At 42.9% G+C, this 27494-nt stretch overlaps 1 protein-coding gene across 2 annotated transcripts in view; it reads left to right on the forward strand.

Annotated features, from left to right (window-relative positions):
• KPNB1 (karyopherin subunit beta 1) overlaps window positions 1–27494 on the forward strand; it is a 65058-nt gene that overhangs the window by 8020 nt on the left and 29544 nt on the right. For both annotated transcript variants that reach the window (XM_085875643.1, XM_085875642.1), the window contains exons 7-17: window positions 7234–7323; window positions 8143–8253; window positions 10418–10519; window positions 11631–11855; window positions 14476–14667; window positions 16427–16557; window positions 17679–17826; window positions 22165–22236; window positions 25269–25413; window positions 25611–25693; window positions 27269–27376. In XM_085875643.1, the coding sequence (XP_085731769.1) occupies window positions 7234–7323; window positions 8143–8253; window positions 10418–10519; window positions 11631–11855; window positions 14476–14667; window positions 16427–16557; window positions 17679–17826; window positions 22165–22236; window positions 25269–25413; window positions 25611–25693; window positions 27269–27376 (1407 nt within the window). The remainder of the gene's footprint in view (window positions 1–7233; window positions 7324–8142; window positions 8254–10417; window positions 10520–11630; window positions 11856–14475; window positions 14668–16426; window positions 16558–17678; window positions 17827–22164; window positions 22237–25268; window positions 25414–25610; window positions 25694–27268; window positions 27377–27494) is intronic.

Here is a 27494-nt window from a genome sequence, read left to right on the forward strand (position 1 = left end):
TTTCAGAGAAACTTGCTCTCTCTCATGAACAGATTTATCCCATTTCATCTTCAGTTGTCCTCTTCCTCCCGCCCATGGTACACTGAAGCTTGTGGCGAGGCTGTTGTCCTGGAACAACTTGCCTTCGCCTCTTGGAAGGAAAATCCTCCTGAAGGCAATCTCAGTTCGTTCCACAAAGCTCGGAACAAGTGTGTGTGTGTGTGTGTGTGTGTGTGTGTGTGTGTGTGTGTGTGTGTGTGTGTGTGTGTGTGTGTGTGTGTGTGTGTGTGTGTGTGTGTGTGTGTGTGTGTGTGTGTGTGTGTGTGTGTACGTACGTACCTTCATGAGAGCTAAGAAACAACATCTTTCTCAACTCAAGTCTGAACTCTCAAACCAGGTGCCCTCCTCCAAATCCTTGTGGCATCTAGTTAAGTCTATTTCTGGTGTATGTTCCTCCTTCATCCCCTCCCTCTCCTCAAATGGCTGCACAGCTGACACTGCACGTGAAAAGGCTGAATGCCTAAACATTGTGTTTGCTTCTAAATCTTGTGTCCCAAACCCATCGCTTTCTGTACCCACGTTCCCACCTTACCCACAGCTGTTCTTGGACACTGTGTCCTTTTTCTCCTGAGAAGATTGAGAGCTTGCTGTCAAAGCTCAACTCGGATTCTGCAAGTGGTCCAGATGGCATCAGTCCTCGTGTTTGGGCATCACCCCAAACTCTCTTCTTATGGTGCCCAAGGCAATCTCTGCTCATAGCTCACAGACTTCTCCTGTTGCAGTCAGCATGTGGCTCTTAATGGAATTCTGTCATCTCATCTTCCTGTCCAGGCTGGAGTTCCTAAAGTCAATGTTCTGGTCACTGTTATTTTTCTGGTTTTCATCAATGATTTCTCAGATTCCCTGGAAAATCCTCTTTATCTCTTTGCTGATGACTCCATCCTCTGCTGTAACATCTCTCATTCCTCTGATTGGCAGGCAGCAGCCTCTTCACTCTCTGCAGACCTGGATAAAATCACAAGCTGGTCAAGTACTTGGAACGTGTCTTTCAATCCTGACAAATCTCCCACCCCCACAATTTCTCCAAAAGGACCACCTGGAACCCCCCCCCCCCCCAATCTACTTTCTCAGCAATCCCCTTGAAGCCTTTTCATTCAAGCTTTTGGGTCTCACTGTCTGCCATGATTTTTCCTGGGAAAGCCACATCTCCAAGCTGGCCTCCAAAGTCATTTGCCGACTGGGCATCCTCCATCATGCAAAGTCCTTCCTTGGCACATTTGACCTTCTGACCACTTACAAAACTTTCATCCACAGTCTGATGGTGCACTGCTGTCCCGTCTGGGGTGGTGCTCCTACCTCACACCTAGCTCGAGTTCATGATGTGGCAACCAAGGATTTTAGGATCATTGGTATCTCCTGCGATGAAGCTGAGTCTTTGGGCCTCTAAAGGCCCAGTCACACCTTGACGTTTTAGCCAGCTTATGCCGATTTTTGGAAAATTTGTCTAAAACGCTGGTACACGTTGAATACGTTATGGGTAAGTTTTGATAACATTGAGAGCACGCTGAAAAACACTGCCATACGTCGTTGTACGCTGACTTTAAACGTTGTACTTTTCGGTTGTCCTCAAATTTTCCATGCTTGAAATTTTAAGACTTATGCCAGCGTATGACTCACACGTTCCGCATAACGCTGGCCATAAATTGTCGGCACGTCACGCGATCGTTGACACACGTCGACACACGTTACTTGTAAGTTACTCATAAGTCGAAACACATCAAGGTAATGGTTAGCGTCAGTGTTCCAGACTTCCTGGTTTTATTTTATTTATTTATTTTTTTCTTCCTTCCTTCAGTATGATGGTGATTTTGACACTTCGATTTCTAGTGCGGTTATAATATAATATAATTAATAGGCGGCCGCTCAACGATTTAAATCATAACCGCACTGTACACTGAACACCGTCATACCGAAGAAAAAAAAAAAAAACTGGGAGTCTGGAACACTGACGCTAACCATTACCTTGACGTGTTTTGACTTATGAGCACCTTACAAGTAACGTGTGTCGGTGTGTCAACGATCGCATATCGTGCGTACAACTTATTCCCATCGCATGCGGAGCGTGTGTCATACCGCAAGTACGTCGTAAAATTTTCAACATGTTTAAAATTACAAGACGTACTCCATTTAATACGACGTACGATAGCGTACTTTAGCGTTCTATTCACGCAAACCAAACTTACCCATACCGTATTCGACGTCTGCCAGCGTTTTAGACGCATTTTTCAGAGGTCGGCATACGCTGGCAAGATCGCCAAGGTGTGACTGCGATGTTGACACTTCCATTTCTGCGGCGGTTATGATTTGAATCGTTGTGCGGCAGGTTTTTAACAGACTACGCCATGTCATCGTCGGCGATGCGTGTAGCGCGCTATGCCTAAGTTAGACTATCGTTGAGCATAGGTTGTGAAGGCCGACAACAGGTTCAGCATTCGTTGGTATAAGTTATCTATAAAACAACGAAACGTTCTGTGTCCGTTTCTAATACGTTATGCATAAGACCAAGTCGTTATGAATACGTCCGAATCTTGAAAAAAAAAACATCAAAAGTTCAACGTAAGCCAGCGTTTTACATACATTTTAATACGTTGCCATTGCTGGCTAAAACGTGAAGGTGTGACTGCGCCTTAACCAGTGCCAGGTCTGTGGTCTTTGTCTTGTACTATCTCCTCTCTGGCCTTGCCCTCGTCTGTGTGTGACCTGTACCCCCCCCCCTCGTATTTCCTGCGGGAGCTCAAGGTCTGCCAAAAACCCCTTCTGGTGAAACTGCCAAAATTAAGAATCACTACTCACTTTCACTCTTTCATTCCTCTTCCCCCCCCCCCCCACCGCCTCTGGAACAAACTCTCACATTCTCTTCAATCTCACTCCTTTCTCCAGGTCTTCAAAACAGCTGTTCACCACCATCCCAAATATTGATCTTTTCTATCGCTGTTAATCCACCCCAAACCCACCTTCAAATTCTGTTTTCCTTCCTGAAAGTCCCCGTAGTACCATCTTGTTTACCCCATGTACCCACCCCATCCCTCTCCCTTCTTCAGGTACCTTATTGTCTCTGTTCCCCACTATTTTGTGCTTCCATCTCCTACCCGTCTTGTTATATGGTTACGGCTGTGGAAATTCGCAGAACACCATAAAGGTCCTTAGTTAGTAATGGCGTTTAAGTCCGTGTTTAGTTAGATTTCCCCACCGTTGTTTAATGGTAATTATTCGTGTGCACAGGGCTGTGATCCTTTGAGATAGGTTTTCCTTTTTCCATCGTTATTTTGAACCAACCACATCTCCACCACCATTATAACAACCAACATCGCTCCCCTTAACCACAACACCAACAACAACCACGCCATCCTCACCACTCCACTAGCAACCGTCAACATCTCCACGTCACAAACATCGCCTCATCTTCGTCTCCGAAACGACGCCATCTTGGCACCAGCCGCGGCGAGTCCCCAGCGAACAGCATCGCTGCAAACCGACGTGGGAGGTTTCGTTGTGAGCGCAAGTCTGATGATTTCTACCACGTCCGCTCTGTGTGGAAGCTTCGCTCTCGGAGAATCGGATCCAGAGGGCCGGTGATTGATTTCTACTACGTCTGCTTTCTGAGCAGAGGTGAGAGGGCGGAGATCAGATCTCATCTCACCAGCCCTATAAAAGGCCGTGCAGAGCGCCAGTTCAACGTGCCAAGTCGGGAGTAAAGTCCAGAGTCAAGTCGGGTCTGGAGAGTGTCTGTCTGGAGCGGTCGAGGAGCTGCGCGGAAGTTGGGAGCCTGGCGCTTGGAGCCTTCAGTCGGTGAAGAGGGTCGGACGCCAGGAGGAGACGCGAGCTGGGAGCGCAGCCCCGCCTGCTCTGCCTCGCAGACCTGTGCGCTCGAGTACGGGCCGGAGAGGACTCGCCAACCAGCTCCGAACGGTCCGAGGTGATCAGGCTTCGTGACAGTCCGGGCACCGCGAGGGATGAGCGGGCTCTTAACGAGAGCATCAACTCGGAAAGAGTGAAGGCCCGTTCGTTCCTCTGAGGCGTTGCCGGCTGGGCCCGAATCACCAGGCCGTCGGACGAGACCTGGGCCGGACCGTGGCTACGCTAGCTGCCGTGGGAAAGGAGCGTCGTGGGTCGCCCCAGCGAAGAAGGTAACCTGCGCGGCCTCGTGGGGCCCTTTCGTTCACCAAGGCCCCACGTTATAAAGGTCTGTGGACCCTGTCTGACTCCCCTGTCTGTGGGGGTGGTCTTTTCTTTTCTTTTGAGTGCATGTTGTGGCGCCGTGTCCATAAGTTCAACTGTTAAGTGACTGTACATTAATAATAATCATATTCGGTCGTAGTGCTTTCCCTTGCTTTTGTCTGTATACGTGATTGCTTTTGTCTCTTTGCATACGTGTATGATTATTTCATTGCCTTTCCTGCATACGTGTTGTGTGTAGATTATAAATGAATGTGCTTGGTTAAAATGTACCCCGTTCGTTGCGTCTTCTCCCTATTGGAAATGCCCTCTTGCATTGCGGAATAAATAGCTGGGTTTTAAACACCCGTTAAATATAATCGGATCCGGCGAGGTCGGGCGATAATACCCGCTTGGTTATCACTGCAGAACGGAACGGACTGCTTAAGCGGTTCGTGTCCCAAGTCGAGGTACGGTCTCCCGGAAGGCTACCCGTGCGGGTACTAAGGTATATCGAGATTCGGCGATTGACCCTATTCTGCACGGGTAGAAAATTGGCTCGGCCGTGGTGGGGTTGAAGACCCACCCGTGACAGGGTTCCGGCGTTGCTCCGGAAGGTTACGACTGAATTGTCCGTCCGGTGGGCGAGCTGCTACTATTAGTGGAAAGCGGCAGTTCGCACGCCGGCGGGCGCGAATTCGTAACAATATGTTTCTGTGCATGAGCTTTGACTTGGTGTGCAGAAAAGAAAAAATAAAGAGGTGAGATGCCATTGGGATTTCTGGACCTGGAGAGGGCCTACGGCATTGTACCGAGAAAGATGGAGATGGATGGGAGTGCAGGAAGCAGAAGTTTGGTTGGTGGAAAAGGATGTTCAAGAGAACGAAGCAAAGAGTCTTGGTTGATCCTGGGATGTCTGAAGAGTTCAGCGTGAACATTGGTTTGAGGCAGGGAAGCGCTCTCAATGCACTGATGTTTATCATGATAATGGAATTTGTAAGCAGGAAGGTGAGCTTGAGAGGTAGTATTGGGAGAATGCTGTATGCGGATGATGTGGCTGTTGTGGTGGAGAGTGGGCGGGAGATGCAGGGAGTACTGTGTGAGTTGAAGGAGGCATTTGGAAAGCATGGAGAAGACCGGGTTGATGTGTGTCTGGCAGCAGAGAAAATAAATGAACATCAGGTTAGACAGGAAGGAGATCGGGCAGGGAAATAGGTTTGAGTGTCTGGGAGGAACAATGACTGGGGATGGTAACTCCAAGGCAGAGGTGTGGTGGAGAATTCAGGTCGTGCAAATGTGTGGAGGGAGTAATGGCAGACAAAGATGTCAAGAAAGTTGAAAGGTCATGTTCTGATGTCGTATGCAGCTCTGGCCTACCTTTATGGTCTGGAGACTGGCACTGACAGCAACATAACAGCAGAGGCTGCAGGTTTGTGAGAACAACTGGGCCAGGAGGATTGCGGGAGTGAAGAGGGGTGGATAGAAGGAGGATGTTTGAACCGAGGGAGGAGATTGGTGTGCAGATGAGTTTGACGGGGAGATTGGTGAAATGCCGGGTGAGATGGGTTGGATACAAGGTGCGGATGGGGAAAGAGGGAATGGCAACGAGGGCGGATAGGTTGAAGGAGCAAGGTCGGAGGAAAAGAGGAAGACTGTGGTTGAGATGGGAAGATTGGGTGAGGATATATATTTGTCAGTTAGGGGTTATTGGAGAGAGTTGGCTGAGGACAGAGGAAGGTGGAGTGTCGTGATTGTGGTCGTGGTTGGGCAGAAGCATGGTGCCATCGGACCCTACCCCTTATAAAGAAAAGAGAAGGAGGAGGAGAAGAAAGAAAGTTATATTTGGAACATGAAAGATTGCTTTTAAAGTTTGATGTTTTTGGGAGTTTTTTCCATACATTAATTTTATCACTATCGGAATTATCTCTTGTCAACATAATGCTGGAAGTGTTTTTTTCATATTGATTTGATCAGGACTGCTTTATTCACCGTTCCCTGATGAGATGTTTTCTGGTCTATCCTCCATGGAGGATATTCAGGTTTTATTGCAGCTTTGGAAAATGTTTAAAGGGAGTCAATAGAATTAGGTTTTCACCCTCACTCCACTCACCCACCCCTCCAACCTTTTTTAGTTGAAGCTGTTCCTGTGGAAGTTGACATGGTATGCGCTATCATTGATCTATATGAGATCTTACCTGGGATAAGGCTAAAAGGGCGGACATGAATATGTTTTGGAAGTTTATTATTATCCCCCAAACTTTTTGAAAAATACCAGGAGGGGGGGGGGCTGGGGTATTGTAATCTCTATATCTTTCTCTATCTCCTAACGGTTGTGCAGAAATTCACCAAACTTGGTAGTTCTAATCACATGGCATGAAGGTGGAAGAGCTGTAATTTTTGCCCCTACCCACTCTCCCCCCTGCCCCCACACCCCCTCTGTGTGGTGGGGTCAAAAGGTAAAATACTGAAAAATGTAATTTCGTGCACATTTGTAAACATTTTTTAGATTTAACTGTACATGAAATCAACATTGGGAGACGAATGAAATGCCTAACGATATATATTTTTTTTGAGGGGATTTGACCCCCGGTTTCATGTCCCAGGGGTTGGCGATTTAGGGTCACAGATCAAAACGGAATTTATTTATTTTTAACTCCACTTGATATTGGGCCATTCTTGGTGGATCTTTTTTGCCGCCTTTCAGCTTTGCTTTCGGTGGGAAGCATGAGGATTCGCGGTGGTGTGCCATCGATCTCGCTCAAGTTATTGTTTTGGTTTGCATGTCAAAAGAAAGATGTTTATTTGTTTATTTAATGTCTGGTGATAAATTGTTATCATTGGGATTGAACGCTAATGTACGGTTCTTTCTTCGGATATGTTTCCGCTTCGTGGTTGTTTTACTTGCAGCTGCTGTTATTTTCTTGACCTGATGGGAAAATCGATATTTTGGATCACGATGGAGCTTAAAGTTGCATTTATTTTCTTCTGCTTTGTTTTTTTTTTTTGGTTAACTAAGGAAACTTCTCTGTTCCTTGATAGGTGCGTGTGGCAGCATTGCAAAACACGGTGAAGATCATGTCACTCTATTACCAGCATATGGAGGCATATATGGGGCAGGCCTTATTTGCGGTGAGTTATTTTTGTGTGTGGCACATATGTATTCATTTTCCAGCTTTTGTTGTTTTTCCATTTCGTTCTTTCGATTACGGAGAATAAGAAGACGTTTCCCATCCCGTTTTTGGCCTTTCCTTCTCCTAAAGCACACGATATATCGTTATTGATTTTCTGTTTCCAAAAAAACCCAAGAGGATGTGTTTTATAGTAATGCTTTCCTATTCTTTCTCCAAAACGGGTAAGGCCAAAAAAAAAAAATGTTGCATTGGCGTAACCCGCCCGACCCTAAAAATTCCGCCGACCCTACGGTTTTTTTTTTGTTTTTTTGCTATCGAAAAATTTTGCCGACCCTATTTTATTGCTATTTTTGTTGTTTTGCTATCGTTTTCAAGTATCTTGTTGATTGCGATTGCAAAAACCCGGAAGTGTTTCAGACAGAACCCGCCGACAAAAAGGGTGGTACTCGAGCCAGGGGAGATTTTGGGAGGGATTTATTAGGAGAAAAAAAAAAAAAAAAAAAAGATCCCGACCGACCTACCCTATTTTTCAGTGACCCGTTACGCCAATGCAACATTTTTTTTTTTGGCCTAATCCTTCCCAGCACCACTGGGTGGTACGTTTTGTTACCAGGGTGGTGCAGAAACTTGGGGAGTAACAGAATGAAAATAATATTATGAACGGCAAATGTGGAAACCTGATCCATGGGATGTAGCACTCCAAACTAGATTGATATTCACCAGGGAAAAACCCATCCCGAAGGACGGAATAATTTTGTTCTTCAGTTTCCCCTTGAAGTACAACGGGTCGTGTCGGTCTGTTTGCCTCCAACTGCAGATTACACTGGAGGCCATGAAGAGTGACAACGATGAAGTGTCACTGCAGGGAATAGAGTTCTGGTCCAATGTTTGTGATGAGGAAATGGATCTCTCGATTGAGGCCTCGGAGGTATGCTTTGTTGTCATACCCATGTTTGTGTTTTTTCAGGGATGGTTGTTGGGGTTGTTTCCTGGTTTGTTTTCATATGTATGTGTCTTGCTGACAGGATACTGGGATAGTCTGCAGGTTATGTTCACTTTGAGCTGATCACCTGAGCTCTCAGTGTGATCCATCCGTCCAACAGAAGGACGTCAGGCTGGAGGACCCTTTTTGCCGGCACTGCGGGGGTGGGGGTTGTGGGGGGATTGTCGACGTTAAATATCCCACGGTGTCTTTCGCACCTTGAACGAATTACAAATTTCAGTGCATTCATTGTCAGGCCTGGCCAACTCGTTCGTGAAACGCTTGGGCCAAAAATGCTCCTCGACTTGCCGACCTCATAAGACGGTGGGAAATATTCTTTCTGTACAAGAACATGAAGTGTATATACAGACATTGCAGCTTGGCTATGGGTTTTGTTTTTCGTCATGATCTTGGCGTGCTTGATGTGACATTTTTGTTTGCACGAAATCTTCAAAAATTAGAAAACGTAGAAATTATTATTTTGTTTGTTTGTTTTTGAAGTATGAATACATGTGAATAAATTGATGCAGGTTGTTGCTATTCATCCAGTCAAATTAAATCAGTAAAAGTTTATAGTTGAAAAAAAAAAAATCTGGACTTGCCAGTCGGTCAAGCTGGCGTTTCGGTGAGCATCCACCCGCCTTCGTCAGGGCAGATGTTAAAGTGAAGAAGAAGCTTGCGCATCGCCTCTTTACCTCGGCCGTTGGTAAGATGAGTTGGTCTGTAGACCAATCCGGGAATCACGTGATGATTGCATACGGCGCGGAAGAGATGTTGTAGCTTCTTTTTCAATTTTAAACTTTTACTGTAATACATGTGAATGTTTCTAATGTTTAACAATAATAATAATAATAAAATATGCAAAACTTTGTGCCCCCAAAGAGGTATCTGGAAAAAAAAAAAAAAAACCTTCAGATACCTGTTTGGGGTCACAAGGTTGTGCATATTTTCCAAGGATAGTTCATGAATATTCTTCTCACCTGAGAATGTGCCTTGGGTGGGGGGGGGGTGGTATTGCGACATCATAGAGCACTGCTGAAGAGGCTGTCAGTCAGTGTCGGAATTTGGAATTTATCCATGATGGTGGGACATAACGAGCTACCTTGCAAAAGTTAACATGGGATGTTTAGTCTCCACTGCTGGCAGACAGGAGAGTCAGTGTAATGTACCCTCCGAAGGCCAATGTTCTTGGTGATGCAACACCCAGCTTGCAAAAGTTGACTTGTTGTCTTGCCTCGGAATTAACCTGCCCTCAATGGCCCAAAGGGTTAGGTGTCCTGCTCCGAAGGGTTAGGAGGGTTAGGAATGGCCCAAAGGGTTAGGACTACCTCCGAAGCTGTCCTGCTAATCCCATAATTTGTTGAATCCTCAATCTCCCCAAGTGATTGCCTTTCCATCATTATCCTTTGATGTTGTTTTTTTTTTAATTGTCCTTTATTTTGACATTTGTATTCATTTGTTGCTCAAAATTTGAATATGCATTGCTGGTGAACATGCATCGATGTGGTTAAACCTCCCTTCTGAGAATGGACACATTCTCCTGGCAGCCATTTGAAATCCTCCTCACCCCCCCCCCATCCCTCTCATATTATGAAAAAAAAAAACTGTGGCCACCTGTGTAATTCATTCAGTGGCCATCAAAATTAGCTTCCTTGTATTTGTGATAAATCTTCAATTTGATTAAAACAAAATGGCCACCCTATAACCTGCATATGAAGGCCATGATGACCGCTTCCCTTTGGTGGTCATTATAAACAGGTTTGGACCAAGTCGGTGATAATTGCACGTCAGGAATGCAACCGAATCTTTGCCGAGTACTGCACGAGGTGCGTTTTTCATTTGCACTTTATCGTTGTAAGAGAGCAGGTGTGAATTGGGTAAAATAACAAATTTTCGCCTGTGATGATTTGGTGCAATTGAAAGCAAAGATAATATATAATTTCCATTGTTCAAGTAAAACTATGCACCATGTTGATCATTCTCTGATTGAGAAAATGAAATTTTCATCACCAGGTAAACATCAACTCATGATTTGCTCTTCAGTTCCCCCCCCCCCCCATTGTCGTTGACTGATGATGAAATGTTTTTCTTGCACGGTTTGTGCACTCAGGCTGCCGAGCAGGGTCGTCCTCCAGAGCACACGAGCAAGTTCTATGCCAAGGGGGCTCTGCCATACTTGGTTCCTGTTTTAACTCGCACTCTTACCAAGCAGGTAGTTGTTGGCCTCACAAATCCTTCCTTGTTTGTAAGCAATTCTCTTTTGTGATCATGCATCTTCCTCTTCATCTTCATCTTTTTTGGCTCCATCCTTCCCTCTCTCCCTCTCTCCCTCTTTCCCTCTTTCCTTCCCCTTTCTCTCCATCCTTCCTCCCCCCTCCCCCCGTCTCTCTCTGTCCCCCTCTCTCTCTCTGTCCCCCTCTCTCTCTGTCCCTCTCCCTCTTCCTCTCCATGTTGTGTTTTTTTAAAAATTATTTTTATTTTGTGTTTTTTTTGACAATGGCATGAAAACTTTCTTTTTTCTTTTCTCTTTTTAATTTTATTTTACTTTTTAACATTGATCGAGGCTCATTGAAGAGTTGGTGACAAAAGGTAATAAGTGATACGTCAAGAACAGGAGTGGGAAATTTTGCCAGGGATAAACCAACAGGAAATACAAGCAGGAAAATTTAGACATGACAGACAGGAATCAAGCAGACGAGAACAGCCGACAGTTCAAATGTCCAAAATTGCTGCTGAGTTTAAAAGGAATTGATGAAGAAAAGGAAAGAACTTGAGTTGGCCATTTCTCGTCCACTGCAGGATGAAGGCCAAGGTAAGTGGCTGGGAAGATGGTGACTTATTGTCATGTAGCTGCTGCTATATGACAATAGCCCACCATCAACATAAAAGCATGACTGAACAGACTCTGGATGGGGTTGAAGGATCCTGCAAACTGGAGAATAGGGGGGGGGTGGGGTGGGGAGTGCAACATGTGAGTTGAGCATTTAGCAGCCTATCTTTGAGTGGGGTAGGAAGGAATGTTTTTTTTCTGGTTAAGTAAGTGTGACCAAAGCTCAAGAGCGATGAATGGCTTGAAGGACAGGTGTGGGATGACAAGACACGAGGCAGTAAAATGCTGCTACCGTGGTCCCTTCCATACTTCGCAAGTGACATTGTTGGCATTACATTGGTATGATAAGTAAAAATAAATATTTAACCTGTTATCAGGTGAGCAGGAGAAGAAAAGCTTTTTTAAATCGTTATTTTTATTTTTAATTTATTTTGCATGGATGATGCACCACATATGACTTTATTGTGCAACTTATAACTGTTGCACTTGACAGGATGAGATGGATGACGACGATGATTGGAATCCATGCAAGGCAGCCGGTGTCTGCCTCATGCTGTTGGCAACTTGTTGTGAGGACGACATTGTTCCACACGTCCTTTCATTCATCAAGGAGAACATAAAGAGTCCCGACTGGCGGCACCGAGATGCTGCTGTCATGGCATTTGGCTCCATCCTGGAGGGACCTGACGCAAATCAACTCAAACCTCTTGTCATTCAGGTCCTGAGTATGAACTTGTTTTCTACTTCACTGCGACTTCACTGTTTGTTCTTTTTCTGCTGGGAGAATTTGTGTCATGAAACCTTTTTTTTTGGTGGATATGTCCAATATTTATTTTTCTTCTTCCGAGTTGGAGTTTAAAAATGCAGGAAAGGAGCTTCTTGTATCGTGTGATGGGGATAATGGGCAGTAGTTGCCATCTGTTGTATATTTAACACCATTGCTGATTACCCTGTGCATGAAGTGCAATGTGGGGCTAAGCAATTGGTTCACTCTGTCTTGTTTGTCTGCTTGTGATTGAGAAACTACAGTAATCCCTCTTCTACAGAAGGGTTACTTTCCCAAAAATCTTTGTCGGGTGTATTTCCAGACATCGAATTATTATTATTTTTATTTTTTTTAATATACAAGGATTAAGGCTTGTAATGGAGCTGCCACTGACACATCTGGACATACTGATGAGACAAACACTTAATACAGCCACTGAGCTTGGGGGAAGTGCCATCACTTCCCGGGGTACTCTGGGAACCAGCAACGTCACAATAATGGTGCCACTTTTCTCACCACACTCATTGGGGCATTTCCTCGGGAGGAATTTCCTTCTCCCAATGGATGCCAACTGATGGGGATTGCTCGTGCTCTATCCTTTTTAAATGCTGAGCGTCAAACGAGGAACAGCATGTACCCTTTTAAAAAAATTATTTATTTATTTTAAATCTTTGGGATGACTCGGCTGAAGTTTGAACCATCGACTCCCAGATTCGGAACGGATGCTATAACCATGACACCTCAGAGTCTGGTAGATTATCCCATACTAGAAGCACTTGATGCCTATGGGAACGGCCAAGGGGGTTATGTTATCCTTATTCAAAACGCCTCACCACTGGAAAACGTGGGGGCAGGAATACTGAAATGTAAATGGTGGAGAGTTGTGATTCGCTCCCCCAACTCGAGGCAGCGCTGCTCTATAAACATTTACATCCATGGAGAATTTGCGTCGTGTCCACCTCCTCCTCCCCCCTTCCCACTCCACCCCCACTAGACCACTGGCAATGATAAAAACGTCACCATACATTAATTGTGCTCACGCTGATCCCATGTAGTAATTCTGGATGTAATCAGCCCAGAAGTGTAGGCGTCGTCGCACGACAGACAGACACCGGTCCGTGAATTATAGTACGGATGATACTCCCATAATACAAGTGGAGTTCGGTTCCTCCAGAGCAAAATCTTAACTCTATGATGTAAAAAAAATACGCATATTAATGCAACATACTTTATTGAAATACTGTCTTAAGACTGAGGGATGGCTGTCTCGTCTCCATCGTGTGAAGACGTGGGAGACTCTCTTCTTTACATTTCTGCTGCCACTGTCACGAGAGGGCCGCTTTCCAGACATCGTGAGTAAGGATGAAGCATTTGTAGTCTTGAGCAAGTGTGAAAGCCGAAGGAGTGTAAATTGCACAAACCGCTGATCAGGAGGGGAAGTGATGCATGGGCGCGTGTTATGAAACGCAGCGACAAATGACCAACTATGAAATACGCTTCAGGAAAATAAAACGCACTGTGTGCGCGTGTGCATGTTTTGTATTTAAAAAAAAAAGTTTTTTTGAGCTGAAATATTTCCGTTTTAGCAATTCTTACTTTGGTATGTCAAAATGTAATCCCGAAGTACTGGTACTCATTTCAGTTGTATCGTTTCTGGATGTTGAATATACATATATTGTGGGATTACTGTGTGCCTGGTATTGGCTTCATGGTTCGGGTGGTGGGCTTTGGATCCTAGGGTCTTGAGTTCAAATCCCACTCAGCTGTTGAATTAATACCAGGTGGGGTTAACTCGGCCTGTCATCCTTCTGAGGTCGGCAAAATGAGCGCCAGCTTGCTGGTATACTGTCGGAGTGGCGACCCATCCAGGATTGTGCCCAATAGCCAAGGAGACTGCTTTAGGCAGCACCAATGCTCTGCACAGTGTGGTCCCAATAGATGAATGGATTACTGTACTTTATTTCAATTTAATTTTATATTTTGAACACTGGAACACAAATCGGAACAAGCCTGCAATTTAGCAGTACTTTGGCTCTGAATTTGGCAAATCGTCGTGAGCACAAAGCGTGGTGAAGCAATTGTTTTACTCTGCCTCTCTGGCAGTCAAAACTGAAAATCATTCCAAACAGGAAACTCACTGTTTTTGGGAACATCATGAAAGGCAGCATACACACAACAGACATAAAGAACTTATGTAACGTGTTTGATGAGGTGGTGTAAAATTGGGTGCATCAATGGCGGCGAACTTCCGATTCAATGTTTTTTTTTTTTTTGTTTGTTTATTTGTTTTTGATACAGCATTGAAAACGTTTATTTAATTTCAATTGAATTTTACATTTTGAACACCATGGAACACAAATCGCCTTGTTTGTACTTCCAAAAAGCTCCATTTAGCAGTGCTTGGGCAAAATTGTACGCAGTCTCGATCAATGAAATTGTATTTTGTGCTTGCACTAATCAGCGATTCTTCTCTGGACTCCTCTGTGTATCAAGTGTGGGATTAGCGTGAACCAAATTTTTAAGATGCAACTTGATGAAGATGGCTGCTATCTGTTTGCTTGTTCACTTGCAGGCTATGCCGACACTCATCGAGCTGATGAGTGATGCGAGTGTGGTGGTCCGTGACACGACTGCCTGGACTGTCGGTCGGATTTGTGAGATATTACCCGAGGCAGCCATCAATGATGTGTACCTCCAGCCGTTGCTGCAGTGCCTCGTGCAAGGTCTTGGAGCAGAGTCACGCGTAGCGGCGAACGTTTGCTGGGTATGTTGGGAGCTTGGACAACCATAAATGATGCAGTTGTACCAGACTTTTAAAATTGGTAAATTCTACCCCTTTTTTGGTCTCTCTCTGTCTGTCTGTCTGTCTGTCTGTCTGTCTGTTAAAAATAAAATAAAAAGCATTAAAAAAAACTGCTGCTGTTCTCAGCATGGTTTTATTTGAATACAATTCAAAAACTTAATATTTACCCCTGTGTTAGTTTAATAATTTTTTCTCCTTTACACTGATTTTTGTGCTTTCTTTGAAAAAAAATTCTCCTTATTCTCAAATGATAAGTTTGCTTGTTATTGCTTGAGATTTTCTCCCATTGAAGACTTGCATTTTGGATGCAGTTCTTTGTGGTTTTCATTAATCAGCTGTTCTTCTCAAGCGAACCATTGATCTTGCTGATTATTGTCAATCAGTTCCTCATTCTAATAAGAGTGGCAGCATTTATATTTTTTTGCTAAACTGGAATTTAAATTCCAGATAAGGTTTTGCCATCGCACACCGTCTGTCCGTCACCTGTTTTGACTTCTCCGGCCAAACTGCTGGACTGATCCATCTGAAATTTGACAGCAACGTTCCTCTCCTGACTGGTAACAGGGATTGCAAAATTTGTTCCGGTCACATGACTGAGGAGGTCAAAATAGCCGACTTGGTAAATTTCTTCAAAAATCTTCTCCAGACCCACCAGTCAGAATGCTATGAAATTTGGATTCCAACATTATGCCAGGGTAGGGATGTTAAATTGTGGAGGTCATGCCGATCATGTGACCGGAAGTGTGTAAAAATGGCCGACTTGTCAATTTTTGGGACAATCGTGTAAATTCCTTCAACAATCTTCATCTCCAGATCCACCACTCAGAACGATCCCAAATTTGGGTCACAACAATTAAGCTCGGGCCCAGATAAGCTACAGGTCCTATGGGTCCTAGTTTTACATCATTACCTTTGAGGATCATTTCAAATACCTGGCACCCATCATTCTTGAACTTGTCAATTCTCCCATATCTGTTTATTTTTGTGAAGAAGCTCATCCCCTTCAACTCTTGGGTATAACAGTCAGCCGTGATCTCTCTAGGTCAGACTATTCATAGATGTGACATATTTACTAAGCCCTGCACACCGTCTAACATTGGACGACCAGGTTGGCGGTAGATGGAGCTTTTCCAAAAATCTGATTAATTTGTGAAGGTTTTGCCAGACAGTTACGACTGATGGTGCAGAAAGACTGCCATTGAAATGCCAATACTCAAGCCCCAATAATGTGACAGATTGGTTTTGGAGTGTGTCAAATTTGATTAAAAACCTAACGTCAGACTGCTGGTTGTTTTTTCCACTTGATCGTCTGGCAACCAGCTCAGTTCCATACATATGCTGTTTGCTTACTTCCACCATGCGATCTTTCCCCTCACCCCTCCCCCCGACCCCTGCTTAAATTTCAGGACTATTAGCATCTGAATTCATAAAGGGAGGCAGGTCTGAATATATAGTCTGTAATTGCATTGGACGGTACCTTGAAAACCTGAGATTAATGAAATGTGTTGGTCAAGCAGACTTGAAGCTCATTATGAGATAGTAGAAAAGGGAATATCCCTTTTTATATTTCAAGTCTTTTCTTAAAAGCTGTTGGACGGACAACAAGATGACTGAAAATGCATGAGTTGAATGCAACTGATAAACTTGCTTCCCAAAGATTGAATGACTTTGTTTTGATGCTGTTGCGGTGTGTTTTTTTTTTTGTGTGATGCTTTTGCAGGCCTTCTCCAGTCTCGCAGAGGCAGCTTATGAGCAGGCAGAGATACCTGATGACCAGGAGGAACCAGCCATGTACTGTTTGTCACCAGCCTTTGAGAACATCGTGCAGAAGTTGCTCGAAACAACAGATAGGTAGGTATCGGCTTGTTTGTGATTTCATCTCTTTGGTGTCGGCATGTCCCAAGTAATATACAGTGCCATCATAAGTTTTTTTTTTTAACCTTTTCCTCTGCACATCACGGGAAAAGCTGTTGCTCATGGAATATGGTTTTATCTCGCAATGCAGATGCTTGCATTGCTGCTGCTATAACTGTGTTGCCTGTATTGATGTAATCTACTAATCTGATTTGTTTATTTTACAGGGTCTGAGGTTCGTGAAAGAACATACATGCAAATTGTGCACCCACATGCAGACAGACACCACAGACAGAAAAAAAGAGCTTTACTTCAGACAAACGTTGCCTTGAGGGAAGTGGCGTAACTTCTCAGGGGCACGCTGTGTGCTGACGACCTCGTGATGTCGTTTTTATCTCTGCAATCAGTGGGGCAGTGAGGAATAAAATCTCCCCTTCCCCAACTCCCATTAGATGTGAACCCATGAGATTTGTCCATGCTCCATCTTAGAAATTCTGACAAACAGCCAAGTTGATTATTACCTGTACATGGAGGTTGTTTTCACGTTTGTGTCTCAGCAGGATGTCTCAAAAAGTTGTGGACGGATTCCGATGAAACTTGGTGCACATGTTGGGTGTGTGACAAGGGCGAATTGATTAGATTTTGGTGAAGATCAAGATCCTGGATTTAAAATTAAAACATTAACAAGTCATTCTTCACCATTGCTAGATGGTGCCAAAAACGACATGTAACACGATATTTCAAAAAGTTGTAGATTAGTTGGTTCGGTGACGAGAACCAGCCGATTCGATTTTGGTTCGGTTCTGGATCCAGATCTGGCCTATACAGTGGGATACAAAACTTAAACTGTTCAGCCTGGCGGAGGTATGCCCTCCACCCCGTGCCGTACTAGTTTGTATGTTGTCTTTGCGTTTTGATCGTCATTTTAATTTCTCATCTCTCACGGTTGTCATCTGTCTTGCTTCGTGTGGAAATTAAATTTTACTGGACTTTTAAATATTTTTTTGATGCTTAAATTTTGTTGAGCTCCTCAACATTGCAGTTGCTTAAAATTCTCCTTCGAACATGGTGAATGTAATATTTGACATTGATTGATTCCAACTGTCTTTACCCGGCAGAGCTGATGGCCATCAGAACAACCTGCGAAGTGCAGCATATGAGGCACTGATGGAGATTGTGAAGAACAGTGCCAAAGACTGCTACCCTGCTGTACAAAAAACAACATTGGTTATAATGCAGAGGCTGCAGCAAGTCCTACACATGGAGGTAAGGATGTGACTTCACTGGCAGGGGTGTTCTGTTCATGCATGTCGCTGTTGAACTCTCTGCATTTACCTTCCATCCTGAATTTGGGGTCGTGGAGTCGGTATTGATGGCCGATGACATGAAATGTAACGTAAAACAATTTTGAACATGTTTGATAGTACAAAGGTGAGTTTTGATGCTCTTCCTTATTTCAGTCTTGAAGAAATAGTGACTGGGGTTGTTCACATTTGTGCTCATTTTAGGCTTGGAAATAACTTGCAGGAATTGTTACATGAGAAAAAATAGGATTATAGGTCAGATAGAAGATTAAAACACTTGCAGGAGAAAATAAAATTAATTCTTTGTTTTAAAAAAGAAAAAAGGCCGATTCATTGAAGACACACACACACACACACACACACACACACACACACACACACACACACACACACACACACACACACACACACACACACACACACACACACACACACGTATGCATATAATTAATAGGCTAATGCTTCCCTTAAACGCAGATTGAACCTGGGCGGTGTATAGGTAACAGACCACTGCCTTCATCACTCCTATGTATGTATATATATATATATATATATATATATATATATATATATATATATATATATATATATATATATATATATATATATATATATATATATATATATACACAGTGGTGCCCCCAGAATCCGAATTTAATTCGTTCCAAGAGGCTGTTCGGATTCCAAAACTATTTTCCCAATAAAAAAATAATGGAAAGTGAATTAATCTGTTCCTGGACCCCAAGAAAACCCACTTTCAAGACACTTTCAACTGAAATTACCCATGTTTAAGGTAAAATAAGATGAGTAAATGACCTTTTCTGGGTCATGAATCTTCTTCCAAGCCTGGGGGATGAGCAGGAGCGTTGTCGCTTCTTCCATCAGGTCTGGATGCAGCTCCAGCCTATCAGTGGCCATCGGGATCCAAAACGTAAACTGTTCAGCCTGGTTGAGGTGTGTAATTAACCATGAAGCACCAAATGGTGTTTTATATCCTAGTACACTCTGTGGAGACACAAACGTGCCATTTTCACCACACGGTTCCACGGGAGAGAATCAAAAGGTAAAGCGATTGGGTGACGCAGCATAACGTCACTACCATGCTCGCGAAAAAAACGTTGAGTTCGTCAGAGGGTTCATTGAATGCGTTCGCTTCACGATGGGTTTTTGCGCTTTTATCGCTTCTCTATTTTTCAGAATCGTACACACGGTCGATTTCGGCAGCTCGAACATGGCAGCGAGATCAGACACACGCGTACAGCTCTCATGCTTCGCGATAAGTTCTTTCTGCAACTCAATTGTCGTTCTCACGGACGTCCTCTTACTCCTATTTGCTTCACTGCTCTTCTTGGGTGCTATGGTGAATGCACAAGGGTGATAATTGAAAAAAAAAAACAGCACAAATAAAGGTGAAAACACGAGGTAAAGTAGCGATCGACACACGAGAGATGCTTTCACGAGTATTTCCACCAACGAACTGAATGAACAAAGCGCGAAGATGTGGGTCGAACAGGCGGGGGGAGACGCACGTGAACAAACATGAACGCCACGTTGTGTTCGGTTTCCGAAAATGTGTTTGGTTTTTAGGGCAAAATTTTCTCAAAAAATTGTTTGGATTCCAGTTTGTTCAAACAATGGGGCGTTCGGATTCTGGGGACACCACGGTGTGTGTATATATATATATATGTATATATATATATATATATATATATACATATATATATATATATGTATATATATATATATATATATATATATATATATATATATATATATATATATATATATATATATATATATATATACACATACATATTTCCTGTGATGAAATGGATAACCACCCATATTGAGCTCTTTCAACCAACGAAGGAATAACATTTTTCCTTTTAAAAAAAATATATATATTGTGGTACTTTTACCATGTCTCTGCTGTTATTACCGATTTGCCAAGGGATTCCCCTGTGACATATACGGACTTGTCAAATCGATGTGGCAGCACCTCGATTCCACTCGCATGAACATAGCCATTTTAGGACTCATTCTTTGATGTTTTATCATTCATAAACTTGGTAGCCACATCCCATTTGAGTGGTCCAAAGAGATTACTTGCAAGGTGACACGTCTGAAGCGTATGGGGCATTATTTGGAGCTTCCAAACCAGTTTCCTCTGGATCCGTAGTGGCCATATTTGCCACGTGAAGGCAAACATCATTGTACAGTAAAAGTGCGCTTTGAGACGGCATACCTCGCTGCCATCTGTTTATTGCTCATCTCAATTGTGTAACAAGTCATTGCAGTACCGTACATTAATGGTTTCCCCACTTTGCAAGAGAATGTTTCCTCTCCATGATGGGCAATGCCATGAAATGTGCTTGCTGAGATTCTTCCTTGAAATGATGGGCCCATATCATGGCGTCACAATCTTCAATAAATGATCGACGGGGCAGCATCGATGCATCTCTTCCACAACAGAAGCGACTCGGTTACTGCCATCTTGGTGTTATCCTGAATGCTTTGACCAGCACCGTCGCCCCTTCATAATTTCCGAGGGTAGACCATCGTCATGCAAAATTTCACCGTTGACGTATCCTTTTTCAAATATTTACACTATAACTTCTGTCAGCCTTGAAATCGCTCATATTTTATTGCATAGCAGGGTTATTTAAAATATATATATATATATATATATATATATATATATATATATATATATATATAAAAAACAATATAATTGATGTGACTTTTATTGAAAACGATAATGCATATATATGAAGATTAATGCTTGTGTAGGTGAAAGCAGTATCCTCCATCCACTCTTGTCCATATTAACGTTGTAGTTCATTGCACTTTTACCTGCAGTGCCAAGTGAACAATGGCAACATCTGCATGGAAACCGTCAGTGCTTTGACCACGTGGTGGTACCTGTACACGACCTCATCTGTCTCATCCACAGTATCAAAACTATTCACTCGCGATGGAGCCTTCATCTTATGATGGAAGTAATTATATACCGATAGGTCAAGAGAACATGAAAGATGTGGAGGAATCTTCCAACTCTACTTCAACAGCAAGGGACAGTACCTTCACATGCAATGTTCCCTGGTTGCAGTCTGTTTCTGACACACAGATGGTCCAACATGAGGTCATAGGTGGAGAGCAACATGATGTGAATGACCTTCCGTGCTTCCTGACTCGTACAAACAATTTCATTTTTTATGCCTTTCTTCCTTGGTTGCTATGATGGCCATTCAGCCCTTTTACCTCTTCATCTGTATGTCAAATTAACGTAGCTACGTTTTGTTCATCAGCGGGATGTGTTCCAGGAACATGTCACCCTCGGTTTGCCTCTGCCACAGATGAGTTGTGCATCTAATCATTGCACACGGTCAGCTGAACATCAAAGCCCTTTTGGGAAACGGTTTCACCGAAATCTTCCTCGCTTGCAGTGTGAATGCTCGCTTCCTCTTTAGTCCCGCTCCGGGTAATGAATGCTTCGGTTCCGTCGCACAATGGCGGGCGGCGTTCAACACGTTTTCGTCGTCGGCCACAACTGCCTCCTTCAACATCCTCACGATCAGCTGTGATGCATTTTCCACCACTTCCACATGCTTTCATGTGAGGGGAAACGTTTTCCCTCCAGCCTGCTTCATAAACTGACTGACTGGCGTTCCGTGGAGGTGTACACCATATAACATTAATTAAAACTTTTTCTTTTTGTTTTTTTAATCACATCGACTGGTTAAAACTCTTTTGTGGTAGTTCTGCGTGGTAAGGTCATGCACAAAACTTTTTTGGTGTTGTTTAAATGGCATTTGTAGACCCTTTCAACAAATGTAATTGTGGATTGAGTTTTCAGGTAGTTTTTGCCCGAAAGGCATAGATTCAATATTTTGAAAATATTAAAAAATGACCTGTTCCTGACGAATTCTGCAACTTATTTGATGATGTTAAACAGGTGATTCTCCTTCCCATTTTTCTTCTTCTTCTGCCCGAGTGAAATCGAATGGAATTTGACCTGATTAGGCCATCAAGCGGTGGTTTCACATGAATGTGTCTTTATTTCAAATGCTTTGTCCAACTTTTTAAGTCTTGGTGTATCCAAACTTGTTTGTGAAGCTCAATGTGAACCCGCTTATGTCCTTGAGCTTGCACGTTGCACGTTGAGGGATTTCCTGAAGTTGTGCATGGTCAGGCAGGGCCTGTCAGATGCACAACAGGAGAGGTGTCAGTTTTCCCTTAAAAAAAATTAATTAATGTGACGCTTCTGCCATCACTTTTCATCTCCCGCTCCCTTATCCAGTCTCACATCCAGAGCACATCGGATCGCTTGCAGTATAATGATCTCCAGTCCTTGCTGTGTGCAACATTGCAGGTACGAGTGTATGTTTTTTTTACGCCATGATTGTTCTGTAGCTTCTTGTGCGTTTGCTTATTTATGTTCTGCCTTTGCGACGTAAGAATGACGTGAATGCGCACCGTGTGCAAACGTCAGAGGATGTTGGCTGTTTTGGGGTTTTGCAGCATTCTTGTTTGGTGTAATTTTTAGCAATATACCAATTGCCTTTGTGATCTCGGCTGCTTCACGCTTAAGCTTGCTTTGGCAGCCATCGTTTAACAAAGTGGGAAGTGAGTTGTTTTATGAAATAAAGCAAAATGCTGGTGTCTCCTTGTATTTTCACTACAACTGTCTGCACTTGCTCACTTTAAAAGGTTTAAAAAAAAAAAAAAAAAAATATATATATATATATATATATATATATATATATATTTTGGTTTTCTTGTGAGTGAAAAATGGAATGTACATATTTTGAATGCTTTCAAACCCCACACTTTGTTTTATAATTTATTTATTTTTGCCCTAAAGCTGTATAAATAGTGATATGGTGGTGACTTCAAGTCAGGAGTGTTGTTGGGCTGAAGTAGTGTGGATCATAAATCTTCAAGTCTCTTTATGATTACCCCATACACACGAAGCGAAAAGTGGGGATAAGCGTTTGGTTCATGTCCGTCCGTCCATCTTGGCAGTTTATGATTGAGGAACAATGTATTCGAATCTGATGTTGTATTTTCAACATGAATCGGAAGACGAGTCTTTTGTTTTACCGTACTTTGTCTCTGAATTTGTCCTGATGGCATGTGCGTAGAGAGGAGATGATTAACTCACCTGCGACCTAGTTCCGTGGAGGTTATGCGATGGCACGTCCATCTGTCCACAAATACTACTACTTCTCTGAAACTATACATATGATTTCGACAAAACTTCACCACGACCTTCATCACCCATGATGTACCAAAGATTGTTCATGGCATTAAAAATAATCAGGCCCTCATGGGGTCCACAGAGGGAGTTTACAATGGGGTTGGTTGCTTCCCCCCCTCCCCCCCCCCCCCAAAGAGATATTTGCTTTCTTCTCAGAAAACACTCAATTCTGATGAAACTTGGCCACAACCTTTATCATCCGTGATGTTCCATGGTTTGTTCATGGCATTAAAACAAAAATAATCTATTTGTATTTACTTTCTTCTTCATTATATGTTTTGTGGGTCATCCATGCCTACCAGTAGTTCCCTGGTTATCTTATCCAGCTGCTCCCAGGTGAGCGCCCAGGGGTATTGCCCTGTGTTTTTTTAGCTCACGTGGAAAGTAGTCCCAGGGAACTTTTGAGATGGCGTGTCGTCCGTCCACAAATATTCAACTTCTTCTTTGAAACGACACAATGTTTTGATGAAACTTTACTGCAACGCCCATCACTGTGTATGGACCAAAGTTTGTTCATGGCATTAAAAAAGGGGTTGCCTCCTTAAAATATGTATTTACTTCCTTCTCCATTATATATTTTGTGGGTCATCCATGCCTACCAGTGGTTGCCTGTTTATCTTATCCAGCCACTACCAGGTAAGTGCCCAGGGGTATTACCCCTATGTCTATGTTTTACTCTATCTACCTGCCTGGCAGTCAAAAAAAAATTGAAATTCATTCCAAACAGGAAACGTAATGTTTTTTTTGTTTTTTTTTAGGACATCATAAAGGACACAAACGATAAGCACGAATAACTAATGGAATGTGTTCTCTACAACCACTTATCCGATTGACACACAATTTTCATCGGAGGTGCTACTACGAATGTAGAATGTTTTGATATTTATGACGTAAGTCATGTGGTGTGGCAGCCATGTTGGAAAAAAGGCAAAATTTTGGACCGCTATTTATTTTTTATTATTATTTTGACGTCATAGGTGGATTCGTTATGTCAAACGCTTTAGCCGATCAATATGAAAAATGGAGGCTTGTGTTTGGGTGGGGGGGGGGGGTTAATGTCATCGGTCATGTGGTTCTGCAGCCATTTTGTTTTTCAACATAAAAATCTTCTCTATAATGGCTGAACATATCAAAGTGAAATTTTACAGTTATGATCGCCTATCCATTGGGAACAAAAACTTATCTACCAATGACATTTTAGGTCACATGGTTTGGTAGCTATGGGTTTTTAAAGACTAAACCTTTAAATATCTTGTTCTCCAGAACGGCTTGAAAGGTCGAGGGGAAACTTCACCCACATGTTCCCCCAAGCGTTGGGGATGCCAGCGTGTTTACGAATAATTAATTGGGTCGCATGGTCTGGCAGCCATATTGGATTGAACAAAAATCTTGAAAAAAAAAGTCTCTCTTGAACCGCTTCATCAATTGACCTGAAATGTCAACATAATGATCTCGTAGTCATGGGGAGCATATGTTTTAAATTTCAACCTGATTGGACGCATGGTCTGGCAGCCAGAATTATTTAATATTTTGAATCTGGGTTCAGAGATTTAAATCAAACTTGGTACAAGTATGTATAATGTGGGCGGAAGCATATCTTTCGACGACGTGACGAAGAGTGCCCTTCTCGATTTAGATTTAAAGTGAAGTACCACTGCGTATGGTATCATGTTCTATGAACTCTTTACTTTGAATCACCACCCCCTCCTCCCCCCCCCCAACTTTCCTATCATTGTAAACTGCATAACTTGTACATATCTTGGTCATTTCTGCATTAATTTGAAATGTATGAGTATGGTTAGGGGGAGTGTTGAAAAAATATAACAATAGTCGATGGAGACTGCCAGGAATGGAGGGTATTTTTCTTTTCTCGTCTCAAATTCGATGTAGCAAGGGAAATTGCACAATTGCTCATGTGCTCCAAGCTGGTTGATTGTGACTTAAATCATTAAATCATATAGCGTGGGTTGGCCACGTTTTTGAACACAAATTGGGCTGTGTGCAGGCTCTATGTTTGTGTAACCCTCTTACCAAGTGCACGTATGTGCGTTCGTTTTGCTGGGGTCTTGCGCAATCACCATCCTTTGAATCTATGGTATGTGCGCTTTAAAAAAATTCTTTAAAATTTTTTTTTCCTCTGCCAGAATGTGCTGCGCAAGGTGCAGCTCGAGGATGCGGTGCAGATATCGGATGTGGTTATGGCCTCCCTACTGCGTATGTTTGAGAGCACAGCGGGATCGGGTGGAGTGCAAGAGGATGCTTTAATGGCTGTGGGCACACTTGTTGAAGGTGTGGATGCTTTTCCTTTCGACATTTTGGTGGATGGCATGCTTTAGCATTTCACTCCACGGTTTCATAATTTTTTTTGTCAGAACTTTTGGGGGTAGCGGTGTTATGCAGCGCATTTCTGAAACGGGGCTTAACATTTGTTTCTTTCTCCAACCCCCCCTCTCCCCCCTTTCTTTGGTACCAATAATCCATTTCAGTCCTTGGTGTTGAGTTCCTGAAATACATGGAAGCATTCAAGCAGTACCTGACTATTGGCCTTCAGAACCATGCAGAATACCAGGTGAGTTGGTTTTTAAAAGGAATAAAATAGTATTTACTTTTATTGTTTAATTGGTCATAATTATTTTATGAAATACATTATTCCAAATTTTTTTTTTGTGGTTTTTGTTGCTGGTTTTACTTATTTTCCTTTATTTTTCCACAATGTGATGAGAAAGAAAGGAATGGTGTGTGCGTGCGTGCGTGTGTATATGTGTTTGTCTACACATATTTCATTAGTTCCTTGAGCAAAAGCAGTCCAAGCTACTGTTCAGATTCACCAAATTTTAGAATTTTTTTTTGTCTGATCGTGATGAGGTTTGTGACCACATCAATGAGACTGATAAATCTTAACAAGGAACTTTGATGTGGGAGGAGGCCATTTGGCCCATCTTGCCTGTGCTGCACCACAACAACATTCAATTGATCCATGAGGCTCTCAACTTCTCTGATTCACTGGGGGAAGGAGTGCGGATGAGAAAAGTGTGGCAGCCACAGGGACTCGGGTGTTACAAATGCAAATGAAATCAACATTTTAAAACTCATTTGTTTATTACAACCTGCAACTTTCCCTTGCACACGTGACAGCATCGTGTTTACTGATCTCTGCTGGAGGGGGTGGTTAAAATTGTTAATTCTGTTAGTGTCGGTTTTAGAGAACATTATCAATTTTTAACCTCCCCTGGGGATTTGCCATGAAAGCCGCACCAAAATGGTTTCTCATGTGCTAAATCTGCAATGGCCGGTTTATTAAATGAAGGCACAAGCCAAAGAAAATGGACAATCCTGGGACTAAAGATCGATTGACGTGAAATGGGTAGAGAAATAAATAAATAAGTAAATAAATGAGGTACATCCAATATAACGAAAACCCACTAAATACAGGAAATGTAATCAATCAAAAAGACCATGAGCACACAACAGAGGGTGGCAGTGGAGGTGTTTTGGTCAGGCATTATGGCGTTAACAAGTCCAGTATCAGCCAAGTCAAGGAATGCACAGAAGACATTAGGGGGTAGTTGGTGAATGCTGTGGTTTACACTGGTGTGAGGGTGGTTCTGGAAAACCCCTCCATTACGTGACACTCAAATTTAAAGTGGGAGACTTGTGAATGCTCTGGTTTTGCACCATGAGAGAGGGTGATGCTGGTAAATCCCTCCATTTCATGACACGTGACCACCTCCCCCCCCCCCCCACTCCTTATAAAACACTTGTATTAAAAGTCCTGCAAAGGTATGTGGTATTCAGTACTCATTTATTTTCTGATAAAATGCTGTACTTACAAACTGAAAGTTGTAAGTGAAGCCACTTGCAAGTGCAAGTCAAATGCTGACTATGTAAAGTTTGATTTGGTTAATTGTATCTGGTAAAGGTATAGTTGGCGCTGTGCAAGTTGCAAGTGAAGCCACCGAAAGACTTTACAAAGATGTCGGCCTTAAACCGGTTGTGAATTGCATTCCCAAAACTGCTCAGCGCCGCTATGATTTTGGTGATCTCGCTCCTTATTGTTAATGTAGCTGCCATGCCCCGTATTTCATTGTTTTTGTTCAGTTGGTGTTTTGAAATGTGAGCTAATTTTCACGGCTGTGATCTGCAGGTCTGCGTGGCAACGGTGGGTCTTGTGGGGGATCTTTGCCGGGCGCTGCAGGTCAAGATGCTGCCTTATTGCGACGACATAATGCAGTTGCTCCTGAGAAACCTTGGGGTAAAGTTGCCATTTTATCCCTACACAGTGGATAATGAAGTTGTTGTTTTTTGTTGTTGTTGATGTTCTTTACAGGAGCGAAGCTCACGGAAGAGCACTATCTTGGTAAATGTGTACT

Source organism: Eptatretus burgeri, chromosome 3 (assembly GCF_056783735.1).
Source record: "Eptatretus burgeri isolate ZD-2024b chromosome 3, Ebu_testis_v1, whole genome shotgun sequence".
In the NCBI taxonomy this organism is placed as follows: domain Eukaryota; kingdom Metazoa; phylum Chordata; class Myxini; order Myxiniformes; family Myxinidae; genus Eptatretus; species Eptatretus burgeri.